The sequence below is a fragment of the Rhyacophila brunnea genome, unplaced genomic scaffold (genome assembly GCF_057557595.1).
Source record: "Rhyacophila brunnea isolate RB1 unplaced genomic scaffold, BYU_Rbru_1.0 scaffold_11, whole genome shotgun sequence".
Taxonomy (NCBI): domain Eukaryota; kingdom Metazoa; phylum Arthropoda; class Insecta; order Trichoptera; family Rhyacophilidae; genus Rhyacophila; species Rhyacophila brunnea.
The window spans coordinates 448,568-472,056 of NW_028232763.1; the positions used below are offsets into that span (position 1 = coordinate 448,568).

General features: G+C 36.4%; 1 protein-coding gene across 2 annotated transcripts; it reads left to right on the forward strand.

The window, feature by feature from the left end:
* Positions 1-208: 208 nt before the first annotated feature.
* On the forward strand, positions 209-23,431 carry Amnionless (amnion associated transmembrane protein). Of its 2 annotated transcripts, none has more exons than XM_085960516.1 (8): positions 209-404; positions 3,638-4,029; positions 11,299-11,494; positions 14,199-14,454; positions 19,801-20,040; positions 21,450-21,636; positions 22,406-22,532; positions 22,629-23,431. In XM_085960516.1, the coding sequence occupies exons 2-8, from the start codon at positions 3,638-3,640 to the stop codon at positions 22,737-22,739; spliced, it is 1,509 nt and encodes a 502-aa protein (XP_085816642.1). In that variant the 5' UTR covers positions 209-404; the 3' UTR covers positions 22,740-23,431. The 2 variants fall into 2 exon arrangements, with proteins under 2 accessions (XP_085816642.1, XP_085816641.1); XM_085960515.1 differs by having other exon boundaries at positions 209-471; positions 22,629-23,430.
* The last annotated feature ends 58 nt before the right edge of the window (positions 23,432-23,489 follow it).

A 23,489-nucleotide genomic window follows, 5' to 3' on the forward strand; every position in this document is an offset into this window, starting at 1 on the left:
TCAAATAACCCCGAGTAAATAACTCATATTATAAATAGCTTGGTACATAATGTATAATATGAGAAAGTATGTAAATATGTATATTTAATAATTAATGGCTAAACCTCACCACCTAGAAAGTCATCGAGCCGCCACTGATTAGACGTATCGAGGTATAGAGGTTAGAGGTATCGATTAACAATGAATTTGTTAGTTACCTACTGATTATACTCCGCACTACACACGCCCCCCTAATTAAGGATTAAATTTCTTACAGAAAAAACAGTTTATCCGCTCATTCGGTCAGTGCGTAAATACACAATGGAGACTTCCATTTAGACTTCCATCCAAGTATATATATTTTAATTATTATCTCAGCAAGATCAAACAATAACAATAGAACTCTGAAACAAAGTTTAAAAGTGGTGCGTATGTGCATTATATTATAATTCATGGCCATTTTCATTTAAAATACACATCCCTGTCTATAATGTGAGTACTTTTTTTTTATCTTTTATTATAAAACAAATAGGGTGAAAATGCAAGAATATTATTTTTATGATGATATAATGCATGCATGCAAGAAGTTCTTGAATATGTGTCGATTATCTGGTGTTCTTATGAGGTTTCCTATAAGCTTATTTCAGAACGCGTCCAGAAAAAAAATTTTCGATGTCTTTATTTTAATACATTTAACTAAATCGATATACAATGAATAACGTATGGAAGCTGCACAATATTAATTGAATAGTAATTATACATTAATGGTTAATATAAAGTAATTTATTGGTTGCTCTAACAGTCATCTATTAAATTTGTAAATGCACGCACTCCGGATATAATAATATTACTATAATAATTTATATTCGATAATTCGTCAAATGATTGTTTTCCGGCTGCCTTTCTACAGGGCTTGCTAACTTTTCACTCTCTTGAATCTCGTAGGTCTCATCTGCTCTTGAAACAGTTTTGCCTGTTATCGTGAGGGATGGTTTCCAATCCTGGTGTCCTGCGCCTGTCAATTAAGTACGTGGTCGCAGCCATGATTTATTATGAATCGGAACCGTTTCATCGTGTCAAGCCTATCAGACACCATTAGCGAGGGGTGCAAGACAAGTCAATGCACTCCCAAAGACGTAGAGATTTTCGGTGATGTGCTGTGTATTTTGTATTCGAAGTTTTATTTTTCTGTATAAAATTGTTTTTATTATTATTATTACATATACTCTCTTCTTCTCTCTTGTGAGGATAATATTTGTTATAATATAAATCTCATGTTCTGAACGTCTTGAATTTAGGTTTGTTATGTCCACAATGTTTTGTTTTCTTAAATAAATAGATAAATAAATATAACGGCAGGCCCGAACATAGGGCGATCTGACGGATTGGCCCTCACGTTTGGGTGAACGCGCACTTTCTAAAATTAAATCAAATATTTGATTTCAAAGCATTTTAAACGTGGCCCTTGGTCAGTATAATCGTAAAATTCTTAGGAAAATTCGACCATAAGAATATACATATTACATAATTTTGAAATAAAATTATGAATGCATTTTCCTTCAATTGGTGGGTAGAGTTGGGTATTTCCCGAGAAAATCTCAATCTCGAGATTCGGGATTTCCCGAAATGATGATATTTTGAATTTTCGAGATTCGGGATTTCCAGAAAAAAATTCTCGGGAATTCTCGAGATATCTGGAAATTTAAAAAAAACCTTTAAAAATCATAAAATCAGTGTAAAAACAGACAAATTCCAAAAAAATTTTTTTTTTTTTATGTAAGACAAAAAAAATAGAAGGAGGAAAACAAAAATAAATATACTGTCAATCGCTGCGTTTGCAAAAATTGCGCTCATTTTGAGTCGACGTTGGCTTTTTTTTCGACCATGTCCGATCCTAATAGGATCATAATATGGGCTTCCACAGAGTAGAGATTTGTATTAACAAATTTTGTTTTTACGATAAATGGATGTCAGCCACTTGCTCAACCTATTAGGTCCATACCCTGACTCACACACAAACTGAAAAACAATATGTGTACTTGCCAGACCCAGGATTCGAACCTGAGACCCACGGCGTTATAGTCCAACGCTTAAGCCACTCGGCCACCGTGGGTATAAAACGTCGGCTTAACTGTGTTAAATACCCCGATCAGTCTTTAAACGTTTTGTGTTTTTTGTACACTTTTTTTCATATAGAAAATCGTTTATTCAATTAATATTTGATAATAAAGAAATCCCGAATCCTGAGAAAAGATTCTCGAGATCCGGGATTTCCCGAAATGTTAAAAATTTCAATTCTCGAGATACGGGATGGAAAATCTCGAAAATTTCTCGAGAATTCCCGTCGGGAAATTCCCGAAACCCAATTCTATTGGCGGGTATTAGAAAAAAATATTGAAAGAGCTATTATGGCACGGAATGGAATACGAATTAGTATCCATTGGATTCTCGCCAATGTGATTTACCAATTTAGCCACCTGCCTTCTCTCTAATTACTACGAAATCAACTATTTGTAAATTAATAGTAATTGGGCCCATTGACATTATGGGATATGTAATATATAACAATATCGTTTGGCTGTAGTAACTGGTAGGTAACTAAAAGAATCTTTAATATTCATACTATCTACGGAGGGTGCTTGATGGAATTTGAATTGAAATTGTAATGGATTTAAGTTTTGTATTATTCCATTTGAGTAGTTTTTTGCGAGCCGGGTTTCGCCTTTCGGCATGTTCGTGCACTATGCACACTCGCCAATAGTAAAAGCACACTAACAACACTAACACTAAACACACACTAACAACGAATAAAGTCAATAATTATTCTCACTTATATAATAAATCCATACAATAAAGGAGTTAAAAACTTATTAGCTACTAAGTAAAGAATCGAGTAGGTACAATAAAACAAGCAAATTATGAATAGTTGACGTGTTTGTAAAAACCCGTATTTAATAGATAATTGAGTTGCCTAGAGTCATAACTCACATATTCCTAAAATCGAATTTTGAGATAATCGCAAAAAACCACCAGAGCACTGGTCTTTGTAATTAGAAGAAAGGTATTGAACTCCCTTGAATATTTATGAGTGAGTGAGTCGATTTTTTTTTAATTGTATATAATATTCCTAAGGCTGCAGACACACAGCACACTATGAAAAATGGAGCTCTCAGTTTGGTTAGGTTAGGTTAGGTTATTATTCATTGAAAAATGAGTGTTATGGACACCAACAGTCCACACAAACCTAGTTTTAAATGATCAACTATTTTTATTTATGTAGATTAATACCTTTAAAATCACTGTGTTATTGGTTCATTATTATTCAACTCAAAAATGAAAAAATTGCAAAATGTGAGTTATGAGTGTTATGACTCTAGGCGACTCAATTAGACATCTACTCACTATTTTCTGAGTAGGTACTTTGGTACATAGCTATGTAAGTCATCATCCTCATCAGCCTGAATCTATCCACTGCTGAATGAAGGCCTCTTCAAGCTGCTTCCACTTCTCTCGGTCCTGTGCGCTGCGTTGCCACGTAGGTACTTTATCATTTCATCGATCCAACGGCCTCTAGGTATACCTTGCGGACGTTTTGTACTTCTTGGATACCACTTGATGATTAGATTTGTCGAATAATACATGTTATATTATTTTACAGATGTCGCTAAGGCTGGTATTGATATTATCAGCAGTGGTGACGCTGCCGCAGGCGTCAGGTGGAACTAAGCAGTGGCTGCCGAGCGCAAAATTCGACAATTTTGGCAACTGGGTAGGAAGGGGTCTACCCTGTCCTCTCGACCGTGTCGTGTTCCCGCGAGAGCTGGGCGCACGGGTTCACATGTCCGCCACTGCGATGAGGCTACGAGAGATCGTCCTGCCCGATGACGGCTCTCTACAGATGCCGGAGGACGGTGAGCTGATGTTAACTGACGAACTCGGCGAGGTCGGGCGGAAGGCAGCTGACGATGACGCGAGTGCGTCCTTTTCGGATAAAGCTGTCTGCAGAAGGCCAGGAAGAGACGTCTTCTTCAGAGCTGACATTAGACGACGGTAACAATACCAATTAGTACACACATACTACATTTATTTAAATAGTACTTTTTAATTATATAAACTTCATTGTTATACCTAGCGGTGGTGAAGGGTGGAGGTAGGCTGTTTTTAAAATTCAATTAAGCCCTGAGAAAACCAAGCCATAATAGATAATAGTAAAAAAATACTCGTCTATCTATAATTATGACATTTGGCTTAAGCAGGGGTTAATGAATTAAAAAAAAACTGACCAAAAACATGTTAATATATTAATTACACTTTTACAACATAATTCAACTAATATAAAAAAATAATAAAAAATAAAAAAATAATTACAACATATTAATTCAACGAAAACAAATAAGTATGAATTAAAAAGTGTGCACAAGTTTGTCGGATCGCCCAAACCATACCAAAACTATTATGGTTTGGCTTAGGCAGGGTTTAATTGATTTTTTTTTATTAACCAACTCCATCTGTAAATTGTAGTCTTAGTACAATATAAACAAATACGTATGACTGATGTTTAACGTGCACTATTTATCTTAGATCTTAACAGCCTACCTCTACCCTTCGCCACTAATACCTACATAGGATGGTTATGGAGAAACAAACATAAATGTGTAAAAAGTTTAATAATGTATTTAGGCAAGAAAGGTAGAAAAGTAATAATGAGTAGGTACCACATACGTTAAAAAACTTGTCTTAGCACTTCAAGACAAGTGTCTTGAGGTGCATGCCAAGCTCCACGTCAATGCGATTTCGTCTGTTATTTTCTATAAACACGTATCTCAATAATCACAACTTTTCCGGAGAGGCAAATAACAACTTTATTCTCTCAGTTTTTAATTTAGAAATAAAATTTCTTCCATGAAATAGCCATTTAGTATAGTTACACATATTTTCATGAAAAAAATGTTATATTTCTTCAATTTATCGCACTATACTTTCAACCGATCAGTCATATTGTCGGAGATACGAGAATGCGTTGCAACTTTACTGTAAATATTACTGCAGCAAACACATATTATCTTGACTTACGAGAAAGAGCTTCAGTACAATTATCTGTCGGAATTCAGTTTTCTATATACTTACAAACACGTAACTCAAGATACGAGTTTATAATATTTATTAACTATCAGTCTTTTATTGTGATACGAGTTTTTGTTATTGCATCTAGTATGTTGTAAAGTATGTTTTCAGATACGTGTTAGTGGAATATGTGCGTATTCAAATTCTGAATTCATTACATCAAACAACTCAAAACTGACAAAAATTGAGATACGTGTTTGTAGAAAATTAGCGACGTTATGATATTAAATAAGGCAACATATCAAGCGAGTTGTCTAACAGTGCAGTGGGAGTGTGTCTCTTCAAACTTTGAAGCAAACGGTTAATGTGTGGCAGTGGGTCCACTGACCATGGCACTTAAGTTCAAATGACACTGGGAGATTCTCAGGCCAACCGTCTGCCACGATCGCCCTCGATCGTGAAAAGTCACTTTTGAGTCGTTCCCTGGAGTCGTGAGCGAATTGGAACAATTCCTATTTTTGGGCACAATCGCGTCAATTTACCTTGAGCTTCATTAGTGGTCGAGCATAACACAAATTTGACGTTTACATAATGCAGGCTGCCTGGCTTTATTCATTATTTTAACAGAAAATAAAAATAAATAATAAAAAAACAAAACTAATACCATAGTAAGTACAATCAGCAACTCGTTGCTTTACTTTTAATCAGTAACGTCCCTAGACAAAATGCCGCCCCTAGGCAGCGCTAAATTGTCGCCTCATTTTTATACAGTATTTTTTATAATCCTTACAACACCCCAATGTCTAAGAAATGTGTTGTATGGATACATTAATAACAAAATATATACAACTATATCCAATTTAAATGCCATCTCTACTTCAATAATCAATATTGTGAGTCCACGGTTTCAGATACATTTAAAAATACACCTGACAACTTTCAAAACACGCAAGCTAGGTAAGTACCCATGTACATATTTATAATTCAAATATAATTCGTAAATCTGCACGTGTCATTGCTGGTCATCAAGGACGTGACGTCCAAGGACAACAGAAGTAAACTAGACATCGCGAAACCGACAAAAAAATACAGTCCTGTTAAACCTTGTATGTTAATTATTAATACATTTTGTTTCCAACCAGTGAGCTGATTTTTTTAATCGAAGGATATTTTCGTTATTAGGTACTAAGTTTTGGTACCTATTTCTATATAATATACCTAATGATTCTCCTCGATTTGCCGCCCTTCAAGTGACTGCCGCCCCCAAGCGACGCTCAATCTGCCTACCTCCACGGAACGTCACTGCTTATAATAATTGTTGGTTACATGTAAATTGTACGTAAAACATTTCATTGTGGGACAGTTCACCGTGAGCTTTCTTATCGGAAAGAGATGACCGTATACTATACGGTCTCCAATTTTATTAGATTCAATATGAACATAAATTCAATTTTCATAGCAGATTTTGGCAAAATTCATGAATTCAAGAATGAAAACCTAACCTAACCTAACAAATAATCCAGTATATCTGCTATTTTTTAAATTTGTTTGCTGCTGGCTTCCTATAGAGTGTAAACCGATAGGAGGCGTGTTTTATTTAGACGTGAATTTTATGTCAGTACAATACAACCCAAAAAGGTTGGAGCGTATATTATGAACCAGGGAACTCAGAAATAATGGGTAAGGCGATAGCAGGTAACCGACTCGAGTAAGGATGAATCCGGGTTAAACTTACACATGTGTCTAGAATACGTTTAACGTCGAATACTAACAACTGCTCTCGGTTTATGCATTTACGCTCCTTTAATGTTGGTGTATTACGCACACTATTGCACGTGCATAATGCGTGCTTCATTTTCGTAGGACACTCACACATTCAAAAGCCTGCTTCACCGTGCGGCGTATTGAATATAGCCTATTGGTATTCTATTTATTATCTGTTCTGTGTTATGAACCAACCAAATCAAGCCCCAACACTATTGAGTTGGTAGCTGAGTCGTTCCGTGTAATAATTGCTGTTTAAAGTCGACGATTGCTCACGACGATTGCTCACGACGATCATTGAATCTGGTTGGGTCTGCGAGTCTGGTGGTCTAATTAGACCTTTACCGAAGATGTGTGCAAGAAAATCGAAGGTTTAATTTTGAAAGGCATACTGATGAAGGTTTCTCGAATAGGTGAAGAAATGTGCATCTCGGCTGGTACGGTTTGGACTTGTCCAAGGTCCCACGAATGCTAAAACCATTTCAAGAGGACACCGCGCGCTTTCTGGTGCTTATGTTCCCATAAGAACTCGGAGCTATTTTAGGTGAGGTTTATCATTTGGTCACCAGAAATGAGACAAGAGCAGCTCTCGAAATGGAAAAGTTTCCGAAGATATTAACAAGGTTATCAAATTTTATGCGTATTTTATAAACATAAGTGTGCTAGATTTTTTGTTATATCTTTATATGGCATATCTAGCTCAGACTCTCAAATTATTTTGTCCGTGAGACGGAGCGATAACTTTACAGATTTCACGAACCGGAACGGCGCTTCGGTTCGTTCCGGTCCATTTCGAGCCCTGGACAAGAGCATATCATAGATATCCTGATTCACGTATGGAGTGCATGCAGTGGAAGCGCAAAACTTCGTTTCAGCCTTACAAAGTTACAAAAGGAAAAATCTACTAGAGTTATTGCAACTGTCTTCTGGGATGAGGAAGGACACAATGACTGCTTTGTGGGAGTTTACTAAGACATACTATTTTATCAGGACAATGCGAGGTGCACAATGTTGACAAAACTGCGAACTACTATCCGAGAATCTGGGTATCACCAGATCTATATACGCATAGTAGGTTTTATAGTCTGTTAGCTTTTTGCATTTTGTCCTACAAACTGGACACCCATGAATGAATTTATTTTGTTTCAACCCGTGCCTGATTGCGTGTTTTTGTGTACCTAGCGTAAAATATTTTTTGGTAGGTAGGTACGGCATTGAGCATTTCCACTTCCTTGCTTTATCACTATAACCAGAGGATTGGAGCTGACCCTTTTTTGAGTTGCTTCGCTCCGGGACCTAATACTTGCTCTAACCTAATACCAACTCCGCTGCGAGTAAAAAGTTTTAATAGGTATGACACCCCGGAAGTCCCGGTAGGGAGGAGATCGGGGCCGCACAGCCCGATCCGACCTCCGCACTCAGCTCACCGGTCGACCGGGCGTCGATGACGCCCTGGTAGCGTGCCGTCGATCGGTACGTGGGAGTCACACGACTATCTTCCACCCTTCGACTAACTCAGTGATTTCAATGGTTCAGGGCGGCCAATAGAAGCTTGGCAGAGCACGCTCAGTGTAAGGTTAGGTTAGGTTAGGTAAATATGCAGGATTGACAGTTGATGATGGTGGACATTCAAAAGGAAACACACGTTGTTCGTAGCACAAAGTTTTATTTCTAACAGTTTGGATTCACAGAAAGTTACATACACAACACAATATCAATACACATTAATAATTTCGCCACAGCCCTAAATTTGTTATTGATGAGCGCCGTGGACTGCGGCAATTAAAAAATTAAGGATCTAATCCTTCCACGTACGTAACACGTGAACTCTGAAATTATTTTTGACAATCGGCGAAAACACTAGGAGGGGTACGCGGGGACACCCTGTCCATCCTACCAAACGGCCTCGGTTTTACAAACTTTCTTCTCCCTTTTTCGACCCCTCGTATCCTTAGATGGATTTGGCGCGAGTCTCGCACCTCTCTGATTGGTCGATCAGATCAGGCGAAGAAACTTTATTCATCAATTTTAGACTAGTTGTAGGTAGGTCCCCGAAATGGGACTTACGCCATTCGATTTAAAAAAAATAATTTAATATGCTGGATACGTTGCTTTAATAATTCGTTTAGAATTAATAGATCGAAACTCGGGACTATTTATCTACAATAATTAGATTACATGCGTCCGACGCCCGGTCACCAACGCATTTCCCAGAAGTGCCTTTCACAGGTTAACCCAACCCGCTTATGCGCCTGCGGCTACCGACTTTGCATTTGGCAGGGGTAAAAAAATCCTGGACTGAAAACTTCGCGAACACACTTTCTTTCACGAGGTTTTACATATAGCGGATTACAACAAAAAAAAATAATACCTATTACATTTAAAAATATTTATCAGAAGAACACTTTCGCAAGGAAATTCCGCGATACATAATTCGAGATACTTGTCGACATAGGTACACAAATTTAATTTCACTTTTCACCAACAGTGTTAAGCCCATATTCCATTGGCAGATTGCGTCTGGCCCGATCGTCTGCCACGACTGTCAAACTCTATTCTCTATGGTTTTCAAGGATCGTGAGCGATCGGGTCGAAAGTGGAAAATTTTCTATTATCCGTCGTGCGATCCTTTCATTATCAAGCGAAGATTGCCGAAAGCGTACGACAATAGCCGAATATGCGCCTGAGTCATGCAAACGGTCGTTCATTTCATTCTACGTCGATTTCAACTGAACAAATACAAGATGGCAAAAACTTAAAAAATATATATGGAGTATCACCGAGGACACAGTCCTCGTCGAATAAATACACGCCAAAGATATAGTGTGGAACGTAAAAAAAACCCGCCATATTCAATGGCGATCACGCTGTTCTTCAGTTAGCCAACTTTTGACCCAGTGTTTTCGTTTACGGCGAGTCCTGACCGCCTGAGCCAGTTGAAATATAGCCATACTCGCTACAATAAATTAGTTTTTGGATTATTCGATTTCGATATTCGAATTACTCAATTGGTTTGGAGATTCAAGCTCGCCCAGTTATTCATGATGTAAATTAACAATAAGTATACAAACTTTCTATAAATGTCTAACGGCCGCATAAATTTTAACAGATCTGATGCTCGCTAGGTTTGACAGCTGACAGCTCAGTTTTGTTGACGTAAAATTGCGCGGGAATGCGTTCAGTGTAGCCACCAATCTAAGAAATATCTAGTTTTCACTCAACCTATATTTTTAATAATAGCAACACTAGTATTATTTTAACCAATCAAATCAAGGACCAACGAGATTGAATCGTTGCGTGTAATTGCGAATAGCTAGCGACGACGGTTGGCGTCGATCTTTGGATCGGGTTGGGTCTGTGCGTCTGCCAATGGAATATGGCCTTTACTAATTTTGAAATACCTACAATAATAGTTATCATTACTACAATCGATACAGAAGGGCCGTCGGCTTCAATTGGAAGTTATAAAAATTAACATCGGTAATCAACAACGAAAATTCACGGAAAGAATGTAATCTATAATAATCAAAAAATTATTAGTTAGTTGCAAACAAGGAACTCAGAAATATTTTTCTTTTCTGTGGTTGCAAAGTATATTAAAACCAAATGTAAATAAAAACAATACCTCCCACGGGGGCAACATAATAAAACAATTCATTGACATTACATTTTGTTTCGAATTATTATACATATCAATCTTGCGTGATCAGCCTCTATCTCGCGTATCTGGTAATTAGTATATTTATAGTTGATTAATACAAAGCATCGTATTCATACAGCGGCGATAGAAGGACTTTGGCTTGGCGGACTATAAGAACCATGAATGAGGCATCCATATCTTTGCTCGTACTTTTCCCTAAAGGGGTCCTCCATGCACGTAGAAACGTGGAGGTATCAGGTATTATATGTATACAAATGGTAAAATATTAAAAGAAGTAATTTTGCAACTCAGCTCTCCTGCTCTATAATCCGGCAGGTTTCACATTAAATTGCCGGATTACAGAGCGGAGTCACATAAACTAATTGTTTCCTATAGAAATCAAATAATCCAGCATTTCCGACAATCCGCAAATAGGTGAAAAAATATGGGTGCTATATTACCGAGCGCCTACTGTAGTTTTAAAACAATCATCGTTTTCATTATTAATTCTATTAAACCAATATTAAAGCAAATCGTCTTTCAGTACTTGCCTTTTCTTCCTAAAAAGTAAGGTTATTTATCACTCCGCAGTGTTGCCGTATTTCAAATAATTCAAATGTTGTAAAGTGTAAAATTTAATATTTTCATTGGATTTTAGGACGAAAATTTATTAACAATAAGAAAATACGGGGCAGCGGAGCACTACAAATTTTCGATGCTCCGTGTAAAACCCTATTGCTCCACTGCTCCGTGCTCCTGCTCCGAACTCCACTCTAATGCTCTGACTATAACAACAAACTAATGATTTTTTTCTTATGAGTTAATTATTGATGTAATGGAGTGGTCTTTAGATGGGCGTCCCCTCACAGCTGGAAGTTGTTGGAAACACCGAACAGTGGTATGCCGCGGATGGGCGGACCTGCCATTCCTCATGCAGACAGCATCCCCTGCCAAGGAGACCACGTCGTCTTTCCGGAAGAAGGCAGCTTCGCCGTCGAGATGCCTTCCGTCACGCAGTATGTTGCAGGAATCGTTCACGGTCATGAGGTAAACTCAAAGAGATTGAATAACTACAATAAATGGAGTAATATAAACTTTTTATGTTACAGTAATTACTAAATATAGCGATTTCTTAGCGTAGTTGAAATGGCAACAATAGGAATGTGAATGTCGTTTGAAAAATAAAATGACGGCTTTCTGTCGACGTCTCGTTTCGGTTAGGTAACTTAAGCGCGAACCAAACTGAGGTGCATGTCGCGGACTATCACGTGACGTCACAGTAAGCTGCCGCTACGGGAAATAGTGTGTACAGACCTACAAACTTATCTGGAGAATGAGACGGGGAGCCACTGTCGAAAACTACCCAATCACGACTCGTAACTGGCAAAATCTGACATTCGGATGACGTTTTTCAATATGGCGTCCTATGGTAGTTCGTAGTTCCATTTTTGGCCATTCTCCAGGTAAGTTTGTAGGTTTGTAATGTCGTTTTTATTGGTGTTTAAAATGTTATCAGACTGATGCACCCATCCTGTAGCACATTTTGAACCTTTAAACGAACATTGTCAGTAGACAATAATCTGCCGAAATCATTATAACAATGAGGTCACCTCACGTTGAATTTTAACATACGCACACGTAGAAACTGTGAAAATTAATTGAAATCAGCATGAATAATAATTCAAAATACTAATACATTAGAGTTGGCACTCTCCATCATTGAGTTTATAGAGGTGGTGGTCGTTCAAAATTATCTGCAGAATGACGAAACCATAGACTAAATTTGTCGCCGTGACAGCGTTAAAGTCCGCGACATGCACCATAATGTATTTCGCGCTTAACGTACTTACTGGTAGGTACGATTTTTTTACGATTGTTCATCTAAATAATATGAAACTATTCATTGAATGAAAATCTTTAGCGGCACTTGTATACCTACATAATGAGAGGCTTTTATCTTAGTGCGATCTTGGCAAATAAATTTCAGATAGATTTCGGCCTTCGGGATTTCGTCCGGCACCCAGTACCTAAGTAGTTTATCAATGAAACTACTGAAACATTTATACTTAGCAGATAACTTACTTATTATTTTGTTTGTAATTTCATACTACTCGTATCTTAAAATACGCATTTATGCATCATAATATATATGTTTAAGCTTTATTATAATATTATTTTCATTCTAACATCTAACATTATTTTTAATATTTGTTGTGAATATAAATAAGTACCCATATATGGACAATAAATTAATTGATTATGCACATCATTAAGTTTTAGCGAGGGAAGAATTATTTTCTTTTAATAAACATCATACGGCATAATAATTATTCTCAATCTATATTAAAAATGTGTCAAGCGCGAAATGTATAAGGTACAATTACTGAGAAGATAGGAGCATATTAAACTGACTTGCTTATTTACTCCAACAAATCGTAACGTACGTCTATTCCTTTGCGCATTTAATTCAACTGTGCGGTGTCCAATCCTCCCGGAGGCCAATTGGGCCGGCGTCCGATTGTACCGGCGGCCAATTACCGGAGGCCAGTTCGCGGTGCCAAATCGTCCCATTCCCAATTTTATCATTAGCTTTAGTACGTAACTTTTTTCAAGTTTCACTTTCATAGAAAAAGATCTTTATCTTAATTTGCAGAAGAAAGTTTTTCTTCAACATTTTTAAGTAATTCGTAGTGTTGTCAGTTATTATTATAGTTGGGCCGTCTACACTATCCTGATCCATAGCCGACTTTACAACAGTTCTCTGGGAATCTCTATTCAGAATTCTCTCACTCTTCAGTTAGACACTATCAGCCTCTGTACCCCCCTTGCCGTTGTGCGCCAATCTCATTCGAGGGTGCCCAGAAGCCGAGTGCCTATTGGGCTTCATTCATCAACTTGCGTTAACTTTTCTTCAAAAAAGAGATGTTGATTTGGTTGATACATGGAGTAAATGGGATGGGGTCTATGGTTTCGTCATTTTGCAGAATGTTTTGAACGATCACCACCTCTGTGAATTCAATGATGGATAGTGCCAACTCTAATGTATTAGTATTTTAAATTATTATGCATTATTCATACTGATTTCAATTATTTTAACAGTTTCTACGTGAGCGTAAGTTAAAATTACTTGCGATATTATATTCATAGATAATAGACTATAGATAATAGACAACATTCTTTTCGAAAATACATAGTGCCAACCGCTAAAAACAAAAAAATACGCGATTTTGACGTACTGTCCGACAAGAAGATCTAAACGATAACCGGAAGTTGCTGTAGTCTAAGTGCGATTAACTAAATAAGAGGGGCTTGTTAATTCAGTTTTAACACGTGGACAACTCGTCGATAACCGGAAGTCGTTGCAGTCAAGGTGCGGTTAAAAGTATGAGGCGCTTATTAGTTCACAGTTTTAACACGTTGACAAGAAGATCTTGTTCGATAATTGTTCTGGTGAATTCGGCAGATTTTGCCAAGTGACAATTTTAGTTTAAAAGTTTAAAATGTGCTACGGGACGGGACCATCAGCCTGATAAAATTTTAAACACCAAGAAAAACGACGTAGCGGTAGCTTACTGTGACGTCACGTGATAGTCAGCGACATGCACCATAATATAATTCGCGCTTTAGAAGCGCATCAACTGTATTCAATCAAATTACCGACGTATTTTTTTTTTTAAAGATTATGTATATTTAGTCATTATTTGAATAAGCAATCATAAGGAGACCATTAAAAAAGATTTTTCTTTCAAAGCGCCTGTCGGAAGGAAGCTGGAGGGATCTGATAAACTCCCAGTCGGAGGATTTCTTCACTTCCGATGACGCAAGAGGAAACGCTGAGGTGGTGATCACGCTTCCGAACAAATGGAGTAAATGGCCGGGAGAAGGGTTTATGCCTTGCCAACGGAATATTCCACCGCTGGAGATGTGCGACTCTGCCCAGCGGCACTGTGGCAAACCGAAGTGTCTCAATCCCATCAAACCGCTAAACCATTGCTGCGATATCTGTGGTAAGCAGGAAGCATTGACGGCGAAACACGGTGTGTGAGAGAACCGGTCGCAGAACTGGGTCTTCGTTAAATGAAAAAATAATATTTCAAAAACTAGTAAATAGTTTCAGTAACTTTGACTCACGAGGGTGTATAAATACCGTGCAGTGGCGAATGGTGGAGGTAGGTTGTTAAGCTCCGACATAAATAGTGTACATAAAATTTTGACAGTTTGCATTCGTATTTGTTTTTATTGGACTAATACTACAATTTACAGATGGTGTTAGTTAGTTTTTAAAAATAAATTTAACCTTGCCTAAGACAAAACATAATAGTTTTGGTATGTTATGGGCTATTCAACAAAATAGTGCACACTTATTTGTTTTCGTTGAATTAAGAATACAATAATTAGTGATAGCTATGGGTTTAAAGCCAGCGAAAAAAGGCCGCCCCATTTTTATACAGTATTTTTCATTATACTTTCATGACTAGATGTGTTGTATATACATTACCGACAAAATATATAATACATACTACATTTAAATGCTATCACTGCTTCAATAGAAAAATTGTGAGTCCACGGTTTCAGATACATTTAAAAATACACCTGGCAACTTATTACCTGGTAACTTAACAAAAAATATTTGGATGAATTTTAAATTAGACAAGATAATAATATGTACCTCCCTATAATTCAAAAATCTGCACGTGTCATTGCTGGTCATCAAGAACGAGATCTGCAGCGACAACGGAAGTAAACTAGACATCGCGAACCCGACAAAAAATACACTCCTGTTACGTCCAGTGACGTCCCTAGACAAAATGACGCCCCATTTTTTTATCATCTTTTCATTACTCCAATATCTAAGAAATTTGTTGCATGAAGCATGGCCCCCGCATCCTGAAGCGGGCCCCAGGCTAGGATCTTTGGCGGGCCCCTTACCTATCGCTAAGGATAAAGGTAGTGTGACGCTCTACAGTAACGTTTTCCAAATGGTGTACGCGGTAAAATTAATGTGTAGAGTTTTTTTGTAAAATTTAATACACCTATTTAAATTATGGAGTTTTTGAGTATCGCTACACAATTAAAAATTGTATTGTACAACCACATAACTTTAAATAATAACATTATTGAAGGACGCAGGCGACTTTTTTTGTTATTAGAGCAAATTTGTGATATGTGTTTATCTCACTTATCGAGCCCGGGCCCCAGGCTAGAGCCCTGTCAGCCCCCCTTGTGGGGGCCATGGTATGGATACATTACTAACAAAATATATACCTACCATTAAGACTAAAATATACAAAATTAAATTTAGATATTTTGAAATTCGCACAGCTCACGAAATTCTTGCAATGCAATTTCAGTTGGAGCATCTTTTCCGTTTTCTAGAAAAGTTCAGTACTACCAGGGCTCGAAATGGACCGGAACGCACCGGAGCGCCATTCCTGTTCGTGAAATCGGTAAAATTATCGCTCCGTCTCGTGGAATAAATATTTTGACCGTCTGACCTGGATAGGCCATATAATAGAAAATCTAACACTTATTTTTATGAAAAAAACACATATCTAATCTTTGATAACTTTACTATGTAAAAATCTTAAAACTGTCGAGCGCTCCGGTTCGTAAATTTTTCCATTTCGAGCGCTGAGTACTACGCAATGTCGCACGAAACGTTCATTGAGCTGATTTAATATTTGGTTGATAAATGGAACAAAGATAGTTTTTTTCTGAAATACTCTTCTACTGAATCAGCTGGAACATTAAACCTCAATGTTTGTTTTGATGTAGTTCGCCGCTTTTTTTATTTCAACATTAAAGTTATTGGCTTTTGCACACGCTTCATCGCAATTGCCAAATTCAAATGTGTGATGCACAATGAACATATAAAACTTGTGGATATATGGCGGATATATGAGATCGGATACCATTAAACTTCCTGCTCATTGGTATGGCATCGTCGTAACCTTATCCATGTAAATATGACAAATCGATTCCATAATTTTGGAAACTTTCCAATATTTTGTCAGATAAGCTTTCTCCTGTGGTGCTTGTTACAGGATCAAATTGAATGAATTGTTCACAAATTTTGTTGTTATTTTCATCGTCTATGTATCTAATACACAAAGAGAACTGTTGCGTTGTCGAAATGTCACAAGTTTCGTCGGCAAGGATTGAAAAACATTTTTATTAAATTGGAGGCATAATGGCGGTAGCCGTTGAGCGTGTCATCAGCGACTGGCGGATTGGAAGTGACTAACAGCAACCATGCTAGACATGTGCGCCTAAATGCTAAACCATTACTCAAATAATATCGGCTGTGCTACCCGCTTGGTTTAGAGCAGTGGCTCTTAACCTATTAGAATTCACTGTGCACTTTTGATCATAAGAAAAAAAAGCGGTGCATCAAAATCAAACAGTCAGAAAACAAAGAAAAATATGCGGACATAACTTTATTACAAATTAAACAGATTACATAAAAGTTAAAATAAATATTAAAGAAAAGATATCTATATACATATATGGAAAAACTGTAACTAAAATTACCTTTAACGAAATGGAATTTATTTTATGTGAAAGTCAATAAAATTAGTGTGATACCTGAGCTTGTCGGATTTTGCAGATTTAAGAATGATTAGGCCTTCAATTCTTCATCTAAAATTTCTTTTTCTTCTTAAAAAGACTTTCTCGTTTTTTAGTTTTTATATCAGTTATTGTTGAGAAACCGAGCACAAATATGATATTGAAAACTATAGCAAGATTTTCAGTGCCCTCATGTAGAGACCTGGATATTCATTTTGGTCAGAAATCCAAAGTTCCTCCATAGTTATTTCAGAAAAAATTATTTTCAGAGTACGATCCGTTGACAAGGTGACCAATTCTTCATCTTCTCTTGGTACGAAAATTCAAAACTCGATGTATCAATCGTAGCAAATGGATTTCGTATTCAGTCATTAATTTTCTATACCTATTTAAGAAAGGAAAATAATATGCAATCTTTTCCTTCAATAAACTGAAATGTTCTGTTATAGAGGGAATAATTCCCACGGCAATGTGAAGGAAACATATTTTTCCCTATTATTCGATTTTTTCAAAGAGTTATTTTTTTCGAAATCCTGTCAATTTGTCAGTAGATTTAAATTTTTTTTTTCCTTGAATGCTTGTGTTAATGTTATTTAAGTACTTAATTAAAAGTATCTGCTAAATATGCCATTTTAGCACACCAATCATCATCATTCTGAAGACGTTTTACAAAATCATCCATACTTTGTTATCCATCCTTAATTTTGGGAAAAAGATTAACAATTCATTCTTAAATTCTATGAATTGGCATAAAATTTTACCGCTAAATAACCATATCACTTCAGTGTGAAAAAGCAAACATTCGTAGGTACTTAGATTCCACAGAAATGCAAAGTTTTTTAAAAATGCCTGTTATTAAAGGTCTGGATTTGATGAAATTTACCATATTTACAACTTGGTCTAGTACATGTTTTAGTGGTGCGGTAATGTTTTCGAAACTGTCGATACCCTGTGTAAAAAAACGGTGCGTAGATATAATTGTCTTGTCTTTGCGAGGGTAAAAAATCCTTTAAATGAGCCTACTATTGATGGAGCACCATCCATACAAATTCCTCCATGATATTTTAAATTGTTCTAAATATGAAGAAATAGAATCAAAAACATCTTGTCATGTCGTACGCTCAGCGAGTTATTTGCAGCATAGATATTGATTAACTATTTTGTTTTCATTTATGAAACGAAAACCTTTGAGGCCAACGGAAAATGCGTGCGATCGATTCGGCAACATCGAAATCACATTAGATCTTTCATCGGCTTTCATAATTTCACGAAGGACTTTTTCGGTTTTCACTATGTCGCGGATTTTTCTGCTTTTATCATTATTTTCACGGTGCACTTGCAACAAGCCAGCGGTGCACCGGTTAAGAACCACTGGTCTAGAGCTACACTATTTATGCCGAATTCCACCGAAAAAAATGTTTTTTTAATTTACACCACCACCGACCATGATGGGCATGGCTCCCACACCATGAATCGGGCCCTTAGGCCAGGATGTTTGGCGGGCCCGCTTACCTATCACCAGGGTTAAGGGCACTGTGATGTTCTACAGTAGTGTCCCCAAATGGTATTCCGTGGATTTATCTATATTTTTAAATAATCCCCTTGAATTATTGATTTGTCGGACCTCATATCATGTTATCGATCGTTATCATACTATGAACCACTGGTCGCGACCCCCTCTTGTGGTAGCCAAGTAGCATTCGACCCTTCGATATTGGATAAAATAACTATTTTTATTTTTCTAGAAACACTAAAAACAATTGTAATATAAAATGATACACGTGAATTATCATGTAGTTACGTATATTGTATTTTCATTAAACTACATATTTTTTATGTTAATTTTGATGAAGTAGTATAGCGCCACATGCGATTTTTTTATAATATAACAAATTTCTGGTGTGTGTTTATTTCACAATTGGACGAGCCGCCACGCCGGACCCTCTTAAGCCCGGGCCCCCAGGCTGTAGCCCTGTCAGCCCATGGTGACCATGTCAGCCATGGGCCATGGTGGTGGGTGTAGTCGTTCTTTTCGCCAAATTTTTATCGTCGATTTTGGATTTTTTAATAGTGAAGTTCCAAAATATTAATTGTAAATGGATTTTTTTTTTTTTTGCATTTAACTTATACACAAACCTACCAAACAGAACACAGCCTAATTTCTCGTTTATCGGACTTTTGTCTATTGCACTTGGTGTACACCACTACGGAATTTGGGTGGACACCGAGAATTTTTTGACATTTCCATTAGAGATTGGGTTTCTAAAAAAACCCGAGATTAGTGTTTCGAAATTTTTGTGTTAGAAATTAAAATCTAAGAAATTTTTCTAAAGAGGGTGCTGGTGAATTTGAAATCATTTTTTGACGTGTTTTTATTTGTCTAAGCTATTGGCTTTCAATTTCAATGTTTTTGGGGGGTGCCAGGGGCCCTTGCCCCCCCCTGGGTGCGCCACTGTTCGTTACTAACGTTGACATCTATAAAATATTATTTTGCTTATAATATTTTTTTCTATTGGTTATAATATATTGTTTTCTCAGAAGTGTTTTCAAAATTATGTATGTTCAATAATTAGAATGTTACATTCTTAAATCTTGTGAATTATTCGTTGAATAAAAAAAAATAGTTAATTAAGAATCATGATTATTGTTTTTTAATAAATACTGCATTTTTGTAGCATTTAAAAAGTGTCGATATTTCGCTACAGATATTTGCAGATATCGATATGACGACCTAGGTACTCTAGTAGTATTTAAATAATTATCTGATATTTTATTTTGCTTTATAGGTGGAATGATAGTATTCCGGCCCAAAGGAAATTTGGAGTTGTCAACAATAGCAGAGATGTTGAATATTGAGCTGGGTGGAAATGAAAGTAAGCGATCAGAGAAAATTTGGTGGTGGGCAGCCGGTGTGTCAGGATCGTCTCCTGCAGTGATCCAAGTCCTTATAGTTGAAGACGATCCTTACGATGGCAGCAGTGTCGAATTGACAAACCGTCTGTATAAAAGATTACAGGAGAGTGACGGTATGGCCATTTTAAATCCTTAAAATAATTATAATAAAATTAGCTCTCACAAAAGTTGTCTTCTTCGTTTTCCATGTGAATAAAGTAAAAACGTCATGGATACCACGCGGTGCCTTCAATAACTCGTTTTGCTCACCACTATTGTCACATACATATTAAGGCTATACTTCAGCTGGGGCACGGTCTAAAACGATCGTGACTACGCGACGCGAAGATTGTGCAAACGACGCGTGCAGAACAAAACATAATTTGTCATAAAAATTCAACATGCATCCATTTAATGTTATGTTTATTGTTCTATTAGTAATAATAATAATATGTTTTCTTTTTCAAGTAAATGAGTAACGTTTTTTAGTCATCTTTACACGATTTAAGAATTAATTCCCCCAACGATATCACAAAACAAATTGACGTGTTCACAGCTCGACTTTCGTTCTCCGACTGGCAGCGAGTCCCAAATTTCATCGCACCTATAGTTGAAAATTATTTGCCGTTTCACTGAAGTACCGTCTTAATGTATGTATGCTAGCGGAGCCAGCCATCTCGCTAGCCGGCAAACGCCGATTAATCAATATTTCAACATAATTCAGAGGCCCGAGAAAAATATATTAGCTCGCAGAGGCCTTCACCTAGCAATGATTTTATTCATGCTCATGGAATGGATAGAAAAATATAATATCATGATTTTTTATAAATAAAGCAATACTTACTTATAAAGGACCGAGAGGTGGAGTTGGAGAAACCTTCATCCCGCAGTGGATTGATCGATGATAATAAAACTATATAAATAGTACATAATATCGCAAATTCTGATAAACATAGCAATGCGTAGGCCCAAGAGGAATGGAATTAGTTTGAAGAGGCCTCCATCTAACAGTGGATTGATTCAGGTTGATGATGATAATATTAATAGGTATTTAACATCACTAATTCTGGCAAATATAGTAATCCATATGACCGAGAGGAATGGAATCAGCTTAGAAAGGCTTTCATCCAGCAGTGGATTGGTTCAGGTTGATGTTGATAATGGTAATGAGAATGAGTAATGACAATATAAATAGGTAGGTATACAATATCACCAAATATAGCAATTCATATGAACGGAAGGAATGGAATTAGCGCATAGAGGACTTCATCCAGTATTGGATTAATCCTGGCTGATGATGATAATGATGAAATGAATAGGTAATATTATTATGATATCTCAAATTTTGATAAATGTAGCAATTCATAGAACCGAGACGAATGGAATCAGCTTGGAGAGGCATTCATCCAGCTAAAGAATTGAAGAATTCATCTCAGAAAAATCGTTGAGTCTTTTATCCTTCGTTCTCCAAGAATGAATTTTTCCACGCCTCCAACAAGCATTGATCATTTTCTATACTATTCTATTTTTGTTTGCATGTCAGTATGGAGATCAGAAATTGTGGCGTCTCAATCTGGACTAGCTTGGGACGGGTCGAACAGTACGAGCGGCGGATGGGCGGCAGTTATAACTCTCGGCATTGTCTTACTGGCCTTTGCCACCCTCCTGCTTATCTATTATCCACCCACCTCCGCGAGGGCTGCCGCAAATGCTGTTGTCCAGACTTTCAGGTTTCAATTATTCTCAGCTACCTACCACAGATGTTGAAGAAAAACCATCTACAATGGATCCTTCATTTTTATATTATATGAAAATGAATCTGATAATATGGTTTCTAAGGCTGATGATTGGATTAGTTATGAGCGATTTTGCTTTGCAGGTTCATTTGTAGAAAGTTCAAACTTACACTTAAAAATTTATTTTTCAGGGTCAATTAGTGTTGCAAGTTGTTTATACAATACACATCATTGTTTTAAGAGTGTAAGTTTTGCAAGAGTGTCAACAGCAGGCTGCAATTTGCTATATTTACAAACTTAAGAACGTATTCAGTATTTCTTTTGTATACCTAGTTACCAATTCTAAAATGTTCTGGGATCGCTATGTAGTGCATACAAAGTGAATACAAAGTTCGATTGTCTTTCTCTTCGACAGTTCAAACTCTCTGTTACTTAAACTTAAACTTATATTATGTTATATCACCAAAGCCAGGAGCCATAATCAATCAGGTTGAAACATTTTCATATAATCCAAAGTCAATATAATAACGTCGACCATGTTTAAAAGGCAGAATGTCTGCTTATGAGGTGCGAATCCTACATTTAGCAAATTAATGTGTTGTTTTTTTTCAATATTTGTTTAAATCCAGTAAATGTAAAAAAAAACTGTTAAAAAACACCTTTACATGAGGTGGCGAAGATCCATATAGGATTTTAGAGTCGATAATGATGATAAATCCCTTGCTAATTAATGAGTTAATGTTATATATGATGTCTCTTACAGACCGTACGATTTTGTCCGCTTTGATAACCGGTCTCGTGAGGGTAGTCTCGCCCTTGGAATTTCACAAATGGACATAACGCAGATCGACAAAGCCTTCGACAACCCGATGTACGCCACGTTACTTTCGGTGAGAATTGAATAATTTATCTGTGACATGTTAGAATTATTTTTCGAGATGCAATATACTTATCCAGTATCGACCCGGTTTATTTAACTCCAACAGAAGCAACGAGTTCAAGAGGAATACGAAGTGAAGGAAGCCGCTCCTCCGGAACAGAGCGATGAAGATGAGGCCGACACGTCGCATACCACAGAGACCGCATTCGAGGAATAAAATAATATTTCAATAATCATTAGATAATGAAAAAAATATGTACATATATCTCATAATAATAATGGTGTTTATTGTAAAATTGTTAAAAATAATATGAGTAAATTTTGCTATCTCTAACAACATTTCCAAATGAATCATTATAATATTATTATCATGGAGAAAAACTGTGTCAATTATTATTCATAACAATTTATTATCATAAAATGTGTGCAACAAAATGAGTTTGATTAGATTAGGTATATTGTATTAACCAAGAATTATTATGAAAAAATTTAACATGATAATAATATACATGTACATAAAAATCACTTATATTATGTATATAATAACTATTATTATCAATATTATGATATCAGTGGTGACAGGTGGAGGTAGGCCGTTAAATTCCGCCATAAATAGTGCATACTATACTTTGGTAGTCATAAATATTTGTTTTTATTTAACTAAGACTACAATTTACAAAATGGTATTGGTTAGTTTTTAAAAATCATTTAAACCCTGCCTAAACCAAACGATAATAGTTTTGATAAATTTTGGGCGATCCGACAAAATTCTGCACACTTTTTTATTCACACTTATTTGTTTTCGTTAAATTATAAATACATATAACACTTATATTGTTGGTTAATTCTTTTAAATTCATTATGCCCTGCCTAAACCAAACTATAATAGATACAAATATTAATCTATCTATAAAATACCCAAAATGATGGCATAATTTTAGATATTTTATAGATAGACGAGTATTTT

Excerpts from the sequence above, each read along its gene's own strand:
- Amnionless (XM_085960516.1), top strand. The coding sequence starts at position 3,638 with ATGTCGCTAAGGCTGGTATTGATATTATCAGCAGTGGTGACGCTGCCG. Across the intron at positions 4,030-11,298 it reads AGAGCTGACATTAGACGACG|ATGGGCGTCCCCTCACAGCT; the intron begins GTAACAATACCA and ends AGTGGTCTTTAG. Across the intron at positions 21,637-22,405 it reads GCTGTTGTCCAGACTTTCAG|ACCGTACGATTTTGTCCGCT; the intron begins GTTTCAATTATT and ends TGTCTCTTACAG.